The sequence below is a fragment of the Balaenoptera acutorostrata genome, chromosome X (assembly GCF_949987535.1).
Source record: "Balaenoptera acutorostrata chromosome X, mBalAcu1.1, whole genome shotgun sequence".
In the NCBI taxonomy this organism is placed as follows: Eukaryota; Metazoa; Chordata; class Mammalia; order Artiodactyla; family Balaenopteridae; genus Balaenoptera; species Balaenoptera acutorostrata.
This window is the reverse complement of record NC_080085.1, coordinates 1,134,323-1,143,117: the sequence shown is the minus strand read 5'-3', so window position 1 is coordinate 1,143,117 and position 8,795 is coordinate 1,134,323. Positions and strand designations below refer to the sequence as shown.

The 8,795-nt window shown below is 69.8% G+C and overlaps 1 protein-coding gene across 1 annotated transcript; it reads right to left on the bottom strand.

Annotated features, from left to right (window-relative positions):
* Positions 1-124: 124 nt before the first annotated feature.
* AKAP17A (A-kinase anchoring protein 17A) lies at positions 125-8,468 on the bottom strand. The gene is made up of 5 exons (XM_057538419.1): positions 8,245-8,468; positions 5,844-6,621; positions 5,068-5,216; positions 1,924-2,164; positions 125-1,186 (listed from the first exon to the last, which is right to left on the bottom strand). The coding sequence occupies exons 2-5, from the start codon at positions 6,603-6,605 to the stop codon at positions 221-223; spliced, it is 2,118 nt and encodes a 705-aa protein (XP_057394402.1). The 5' UTR covers positions 6,606-6,621; positions 8,245-8,468; the 3' UTR covers positions 125-220.
* Between the last annotated feature and the right edge of the window lie 327 nt (positions 8,469-8,795).

Sequence of the window (8,795 nt, the reverse complement as noted above, 5' to 3'; positions counted from 1 at the left end):
AACAGTTTTAAGGGAAACGAAAGCTCGTGACCAGGGACGATGCCTCTGAACTAGACCCACGGCCACGAAGAAGAGGAGACTGGAGGCGCTGCCTTCCTCACCAGGGGGCTCCCTGGGTGTGCTGGGGGGGGGGGGCGTGGGGGGCGTGGGGGCAGCGAGTTGCAGGACGTGCGCTCCCCCGTCCTGGTCCTCCGGGACGGCTGCCTGGGCCCTCCGTGCATTACCTGTTCCAGGTGCTGCGGTGCCGGCTGGGGGAGCCCGAGCGCGACCTCTCGCTGCGCCGGTGGCGGCTGCGCTTCCTGCCCGAGCTGCCCCTGCGGTCCCGGTCCCGGCTCCTCTCCCGCCGGCCGTGCCGGTCTCCGCTGTGGGACCTCCGCGACCGGCCGTGCTCGTGCTCGCGCTCGGGGCTGGCGCTGCGCCGGCGGGGGCTGCCGTCCTGGTGCGAGCGCTTCCGGTGCGGCCGCCGCTCCTTGTGCGGCCTCGCGTCCTCCCGGCTGCCCGCCCGCCGCGGCCGGCTGCGCTCCCGCTTGGGCCTGTCGTCGCTGCCCCGGTCCCCGCTGGCCCGGCCGCGGCCCCCGCTGGGCTCGCGGTTGCACTTGTCTTGCTCGGAGCGCGCGTCCTTCCTGGGCGCGCTCTGCTCGCAGGCGGCGGGCGCGGCCTTCGGCTGCTGGTTGTTGTCGGGGATGCAGGCGAGGACGCCGGGGCACCTCTTCTCGGCGGGGCCGAAGGGGCCGTCGTCGGCGGCGACCCGGCGAGGCTGGGGCCCCTCCTTGCTCGCGGCCTCCTCCTCCGCGGCGCTCCCGTTCACGCTCTGGGCGGGGCCGGGGGCGGGGCCGGCGGCCAGCGGCCGGGGCGGGGCCTCCCGGGGGCCGCCGGGCGGGGGCGGGGGCGGGGCGCCGCCCGCGCAGCCGGCCGACACGGTGTGCAGCATGTCCAGCACGGGCTGCAGCAGGTGGGCGTGCGAGGCGCCCGGCTCGGCGGGCGCGCGAGGCCCGTCCGCCTTCTTGCTGAGCAGGATGCTGAGCAGGCGCTCCCGCAGCTCGCGCTCCCGGCGCTGCAGGCCCAGCGCGCGCTCCTTCTCCTCCTCCACGCGCCGCAGCTCCGCCTCCTGCAGCCGCCGGCGCTCCTCCTGCTGCTGCAGCCGCAGCGTCTCCTCCTGCTGCTCCTGCGCCCGCAGCTTCACGGCCTGCGGGACAGAGGGGGCCGGGCCTGAGCTGGGCTCTGAGCCCGCACGGACGCTCCGAGGCCGCGCGGCTCTGCAGACGGACGGCCTGGGGGGCCTGGGGGACCGGGCCGGCGGGCGGGCGGGTGGCCGGCTGGAGCCTGGCCCGCCCCACCTGACCTGACCACGCCCGCGCGTCCTGCCCAGCCGGGAGAGGAAAGCCCTGGCCAAGCTCCTCGCCGCAGCCCCGGGGCGGGCCTTCTGCGCGGGCCGGGCCCCTCCGGCTGGCGGACGGGGCCTGCTGTCGGTGCGAAGGTCGCCGGCCACGGGGAGCTGAGATTACGGCGCGGAGGCGCGGGGCCGGGCCTGCTCAGGGTCTTCAATATTCACCATGAAACAAGAACACGCTGCCACAGGTCTCAGCGCGCCCGCCACGCTCCTTCCCGCGGACTGATCACAACTGTAACCAGACAACAGGTTAGGGTCGCCCCGCGCCTCACTCCGCGGCCCGCCTGAGCACCACGAGCGCCCAGCAAGGTCCGTCCACGCCCCCGGCCCGGCTCGCGGGAGTTACCGGCCTGGCCTCCAGCAGGAGCAGCGGGGGGAACCGGGAGGGCCGTCCGCACAGCGCCGCTGAGACCCGTCAGCTCTGCAGCTGCGGACCGAGGGGGCACGGCCCGGCTCCAGGCGCCTGGCTTCCCGGGGCCCCGGCGAGGACCGCGCATCTTCCGGCCTCCGCCCCGACCCCCGGCAGGCGGTACCTTGGCGCGGCTCAGCAGCTCGGTGACGAGCCGGAGCGACTGCAGGTTGCGCTGGGCCAGCAGCAGCTTGCGCTCCTCCAGCCGGATCTTCTCCTGCAGCTTCCGCTGCGCCTCCGCCTGCAGCTTCTCCAGCTGCTTCTGGCTGCGGCGCAGCTCGCGGTCCCGCTGCTTCTGCTCGCGCCTGCGCAGCTTCTCCTCCCGCTTCCTCTCGCGCTCCTGCGCCTCCAGCTCCTTCTGCTTCCTGCGCGAGCGACACACACGGGGCTCCGTGAGGCCCGCGGGCCGCGCGGGGAAGGGGGCCCCGGGACGGCGATCGCGGGACTCATCATCTCAGCGCTTTATCCCCGGAGAAAGCTCAGCCGCATCCGAGGACCCGAGGAGCGCGGGGCACAGGGGGTGAGAGTTTCCGGTGCCGTCCGAGGGAGAGTCTCGCTGAGTGCGACCCCAGCCCGGAAACGTGAAGAAAGGGACGGACGACCGGGGAGGACGCGTCGGAAGCTGAGTTTTGAACAAGATGCACCGGGCTGGTGGAGGGACGACGACAGACGGACAGGGGAAAGGGCTGCGGCAGCGGCGCGGAGCGCGGGGAGACGACGCCCCTCCGCCGGCCGCACGCACCCCGAGCACAGAGCCAGCATGCTGGACCGGCCCCAGTCCCAGTGGCAGCGGAGACACCCGGCCCGGGCTTTCACACCCCGGGAACCCGTGGGCCCTGAGCGGGAGGGAATCAGCAACGTACAAGGCCGCAGGAAGGTTCCGGAAACAGCGAGCTAAGGGCAAGACCAAACACGAGAGACTGTACCGCATGGCCTTTCATAGGAAGTGGTAGAAACGACAAAGGCAAGGGGACGCAAACCCGACCCGGTCTGCCCTGGGGTGTCCCCCGATCACGGGGTCCCGAGAGCACGCACTGCCTGGGGACACGCTGCGAGGTCACTGCATACACACGCCCTGGAGACAGCGACTGTTCCATGAACACCCGCGCACCACACCCGCCAGTCTAGACCCTAACAACATCCTGTCATCGTTCGGCAATGAGGACGCCACGGAAAGCAGGATGGCTCCAGACCCCCAGGGAAGGTCTGAAGACCAACGGTGTCTCCACCCGGCACAGCCGCATCTCCCCGAGCTTGACAGTTCGCGAGTCGCCGGTGGGGCCGGCACAGCGGAGAGGCGAGGTCGCTCTGGGCAGGGCCAGACACAGAACAGACCGCTGAGGCCAGGAGGCGGACCGTCTGCAGAAGAGCCGACATCACTCCCAGGGCGCCAGGCCCGACGAGGCGGCGGGAGGACCCAAGCTCACCCGGACACGGAGGAGGGGGGCGGGCTGGGCACCGAGACCGGGCTAACGCGGGGAAGCAGGACAGCTCGAGGGTGCCGGTGTCCAGGAGGCCACACACACCTGAAGGCCTCCCGCAGCAGGTGTCCGTCAAGAGCTGCGGGTCCTAGCGGCCTCACGGGCCTCAAGTGACCACAGCCCTCAAGCGTGGAGCTCATGGCCCACGACCGGCCACGACCAGGAACGTGACCGCGGCTGGCCGGCTGCACTCCGTTCCTTATGAACACCAGAGGACCCAGACACGCCCGCCCGTGATGGGGCGCAGACGCCGAGGCTCCGCCCCACAGCCCTGCCCACCAGAGCGCACCCTGGGCGCCTCCCGGGCCCACCGCTCGTCCCAGGCCAGCCCTGCCCCCTCCGCGGCCACAGCCGGGGCGCCGCCCTGCGGCTGTGAACCCGGGTCCTCGCCAGGACGTATCCTGCTCTCTGTCCTCAAAGGCCACTCTCAGCCCCGGGTCCCCGCCCGCTTTTCCTGCCATTAAGGTCAAGCAAACTGCCTTTAACGAGACCTCAGAGCTGCTGTCAGGAAGGCCGTGGGGTAACTTCTACGCCCCCCAGCTCGGGGGCCTGTGGTCACAGTCCAGCCTGGAAGAGGCAGGACAAGGCCCGTTTGGGACAAGGGCGAGTGGGTGGTCCGCACGCCACTGGCGCTTCCCGGTTCTGCCTGAGGGGGCCGTGCTGGCGCCGCGGCCCGGTTCAGTGCGCGATCCAAACCGTCCCCGCCAAGGGCCGCCTCCTGAGGACAGCCACGCCGCGAGCACAGCCTACACTCCCCGGGCGCCCGTTCCTCTCTCTGCACCGACGGCCTCACTCCGGGGCTCCTGGCCCCCGACCAACGGCCACACGCTCGCCCCTGCCCAGCCACCCCCGCCTCCCCGCGGGAGCCACGTGGGGCTGAGCGGAGAACAGCGGCGGCGTGCGGACCCGCCACCCTGGAGCTGGGTTCCGGTGCAGACAAAGGAACTGCTACCCGCCGAGACATCTCCGCATCTGTGTTACTGCTATCGGTGAAGAAGGGAAAACAAAACAGGAACCCGACAGCCGGGGCAAGAGCTAAGTCAATTCAGCCAACAGGTTAACAGACTGGTGAGCAATGAACTGCCCAGATCACGCACGCCTAAGACTGAACAACACTCTGCAAAACACACGAAACCTTGACTGTAACACACACACACACACACACACACACACACGCTGGAAAGAAACAACAAGCGCACAGCAGCCGTGATGGACCAAGAAGAATCTCTCCTTGTTTTCCAAAATGCAGGTAGTATCGTTGGTCAGGTTGCTTTTATAAATCACAAAGTAAAAGATAACGGGGGGAAAGGTCGTCCCCCGAGTTTGCCTTTAGACGCGTGAACCTCAGTTACTCTACAGACCTACTACATGAGGCTTTTTTGTTAAAACCCGCGAGCGTCATCAGTTCTATACTTCACTTAAAAGCAGCTTCAGCCTGAACGCAAAAACCTGCAGAACAGCCAAGATTCCGTGCCTGTGTCGGCAGGACCCACGCATGGCGCTCAGGGAGGCTCGGAGGGGAAGGCCCGTGCGGGGAACGGGGCAGGGGCCACGCGGGAGGCGGGCGGCGATCTCCGGGGAGGGGGCGGGGGGCGCACCTGCCCGCGGGGTCTCCGGCTGCCGCCCCCGCCCGAGCCCGCAGACGCGCCCCCGCCCGCAGACGCGCGCACAGATACGCACACAGATGCGCCCGAGCCCGCAGACGCATGCGCACACGGCGGCCGGGCGGGCGCTCCCGGGGCGGGGCGGGGCGAGGCCCGGCCCGGCCCGGCCCGGGCAGGACGCACCTCTCCTCGGCCCTCTGCCTCTCCTCCGCCTCCTTCTCCCGGCGCTTCTGCTCCTCCCGCTGCTGCTCCAGCTCCTGAAGCTTCTGCCGCTCGAGCTGCCGTTTCTTGATGGAGGCGTCGCTCAGGTGTTTGGTCGAATCGAAAGAAACCTTCCGAGGGAGAACGGGGCGGGTTGGGGCGGGGTCGGGCGACCCGAGAGCCTCCCTGAAGGTGGCAGCCCCGCCCGCCCGCGTGAGGCCGGCTCCCCCAGACCCACCGCAGGGAAGGGGCTCCCGGGACGCCCTCCCGCTGAGTGCCCGCGGGCCCCGAGCCTCATAGCGCTCGGGACCCGACTCCTCCCGAGGGAAGGGGACCACGAACCAGAGGGACACCCCCGCACCCGTGCCACTGCTCCGGGTCACTCCTCCTCCCGGGAAGCCCCGCGTCCGGCCCCGCAGCCAGGCGGCCGCGCCTCCACCGCCCAGGCGCCCGAGCCGCCCGGCACGAGGCACAGCGCACGGCCGTAAAAGAGCCGTCGCCTCGTCTCAGGGACGTGTGGGGGCCTGCGGTGCACCGGCCGGGCCCGGCTGGAGCTCCTTCCAGGGCGTGCCCGCCCGTCCCCCCCGCGGCCACGGGAAGACGCTGGGCTCCCTCACGCCTCCCTGAAGATGCAGCTTCCGTGAGAAGAACGGGGCCGCCCGCTCCCCTCCCCGCGCCTGACGTCCTGCAGGACGCGGGCCTGCCGCTGGGGCCGATACCCCGGGACCCCGCCCGCGCCCCCGGGGCCCCGCGCGCACCTTGATGTTGCAGGCCACGGCCTTGCCGTCCTCGCCCTTGTACATGAGCTTCATGCCGCGCAGGGCGCTCATGGCCTGGATGAAGCCCGCGTACTCGCGGTACTGCACGTAGGCCTCGAAGTTCAGGTGGCCCCCGAAGCTGAAGGTGTGGAAGTTGCGGCCCGTCATCTCCTCGCGGTAGGGGTCCAGCATGGGGATGTCCACGTTGCGGATCTCCCCGAAGCGCTCGAACACCCGCACCAGCACCCCCTCGCTGGGCTTCTCGGAGCCCGACTCCTTCAGGGCGAACCACTTGCAGGGAAGCCCCTCCAGGTGGATGGTGTCGGGCCGTTCGCCCGGCAGCGTCTCGTTCATGTCCTTGGCGTCCCGGAAGAAGGAGTCCCAGTCGTGGCGGGTGGGGAAGTCTATCTTGAACTCGGCGGCGCGCACCTTGAGGATGTCGGAGAAGCCGCTGAGCTTGATGGTCTTGCCGTCCAGGCAGGCCAGGAAGGACCTGACCAGGCTCTTGTTCTCCACCTCGCCCTCGAAGCGGATGAAGTCCATGGTGCTCTTGGAGATGCGCAGCGTGGAGAACTGGTGGTTGTGCACCATGCCCTTCAGGCGCTCCATCACCTCCCAGTTGGAGATGGACTTGCCCGGCTGCTTCAGCTGCGGGAGCGCCACGCTGATGGTCATCTTCGTGATGGGCTTCAGGTACAGGCCGTAGGGAGGGCACAGCTCCACCGCCTCGGACGTGTCGTGCACGATGGTAGCCGCAGCCATAGCCGGGACCTCAGGCCTGAAAAACATGCGCGCGAGGGGTCAGGGCCGGGCACCGGGGCGAGGTGTCCCAGGCTGGCCGGTGCCGCGGGCCCAGCGCAGGGAGGCAAGTCTGCTCTCTGTACGTCAGGCACACGGGCCTCTAAGTAGGGAAAGGCCCTCAGCCCGAGACGCTGGCGCTTTTAATGAGATTACACTAAAGCAGGGGAGAAAACGGGCCGACAAAACGTTTAGGCGCAGCTGGCAGCCCGACTCCTCCAGCAGCGCTACCTGCCCCCAGTACCCAGAGGCAGCTCTCCTGGGGCCAGGGCGGCGGGAGCCCAGCTCGGCGGGGTCGGTCGCTGCCCTCAGCGTACACGGGGCAGGCCGGCTCCACCCGCCACCTCCACCAGAAGGTGCAGACACCTCACGGGGGAGGGAAGGGACGGCCCAGGACAGGCATCTGGGAGGGTCTGTGGAGGAGGCGGCCCTGTGTTTCCACGGAAGAAACAGGAAGGAAGTTTCAGGCTGAAAAAAAACAGCCAAGGGCCATCGACTTCAATTTCCCCACTGTGGGCAGAGGCACCCTCTCTGTGCCCAAATAAAGCATAAAAGTGACAGGGCCTTTCGGAAACCGGGGGGGGGGGGGGCCCTCCTCCCCCAGCTCTTCCCTCCTGGTGGGACAAGTGCCTGCTTCCAGAAAGCCAGGCCGCAGCAGCGCTGAGCCTGACCCAGACCCACGGACACCAAGCCCTACAGGTGGCGGCCTCAGCCGGTCTGCCCGCCCACCCGCTAGCTCTCGGAGCTCCCTCCCCAGATCCAGGAGGAACCCAAGGGGTGCGGGCCTCCCAGCTGGAGGGAAGAGCCACGTGGCAGGGTCAGGGGCACCGCAGAGGGACTCTGGCCTGGGCTGAGACCTGTGACTCCCCCCTCCACAGGACCCCAAAGACCGCAGGGAGGGCCCAAACCAGAGCCCTGGGACACCAACCCCCCCTCCCCCGCCTGCCTGCCGGGAGCCCTGGTACTCCCAGCTTCCCTGGTCGCCTGGCTTCTCCTGCATCCTGGGCGCGACCCCCAGCCCCTTCGCTGCCCTGATACCACCAGCTGCCCCTACGCGGTCCCTAGGACCTCCAGCCCCTCCAACTGCCCCCCCGTCCCCCAGTTCCCGCCTTCCCTGTCTCGGGCCGCTGCCTGTGGTCCCGGACACCCCCGCCAACCCCATTAACCTCGGAACCCCCAGCCCCCCGGCCCCGCCTCCTTACCTCTGTGGCACCGGCCCTGCCCTCCCCCCCGCCCCCCCCCGGGGACCAGTGGCCTCCTGGGAACGCCCGTCTCCCTGGCCGCCTTTGGCTCCTCTCCCAGCCCCCGGTGTCCTCGGCCCCAAGATCCCCGCAGACCTCGGCCCCTGCTACCTCGTCACCCCAGGTCCCCCGCCCCCGGCTCCTCACAGACCTCGGCCCTCGATTCCCCGACTCCAGGTCCCCAGGCCTACGACCCCCGCCCCCTGGTCGCCCGCAGACTCCCGACCTCTGGGTCCCCCGCCCCTGGGTCCCCGTTCCCGAGAGCCCCGCAGACCCCGGCCCTCTGATACCACGGCCACTGAGTCCCCGCCCCCAGACCCCCGCCCGGCTCGCGGGCGGAGGCGGCTGCGGACGGCGCTCACCGGCGCGGGGTTCCGCTTGCGTCCCAGGCCGCCGCCGCCCTGGCCCCAGCTCTCCGCGGGCCCCCGACGACCCTGGCAGGCGCGGCCTCCCCGCCCGGCGTCGCGACCGTCCACCGGAGGCACCCCCAACGCGACCCGCCGCCGTCGCCGCCGCCGTCGCCCGCCCCTGTGACGCATCTCCGCTTCCGGCGCCGGGGCCCGCGGAAGCGGCCGCGCGGCGGCTCCCTGTTTCTCCTCCAGGCCCTGGTCCCGCCCCCAGAGGCGGGACTTCCGGAGACGAGGGGGTGGTGCCGGCCGGGGCCTCCCCTCCCCCCTCCCGGGCTTTGCACTGCTCATGCGCGAGCCCACCCCGCCCCCAGGCCGCTACCTGTGTTCAGGTCCAGGCGGAGGCCACACCTGGGGCAGGAGTGTGAGGCCACCTGACTTAGGACCGGGACCAGGTGTTTGGGCCTAAATTACTATTATAATTATGCATCGCATATAATATATAGTATAATTTCATTATAAACTATTATCTAATTACATATTGATTATTGTATTATAGGAATTGA

Bases quoted from the DNA above. Each gene is read 5' to 3' on its own strand.
- AKAP17A (XM_057538419.1), bottom strand. From the start codon at position 6,605: ATGGCTGCGGCTACCATCGTGCACGACACGTCCGAGGCGGTGGAGCTG. The intron at 2,165-5,067 runs GTGCGTCCTGCC...TCGCTCGCGCAG, and splicing joins AGGCAGAGGGCCGAGGAGAG to GAAGCAGAAGGAGCTGGAGG. The intron at 1,187-1,923 runs GTACCGCCTGCC...TCTGTCCCGCAG, and splicing joins AGCTGCTGAGCCGCGCCAAG to GCCGTGAAGCTGCGGGCGCA.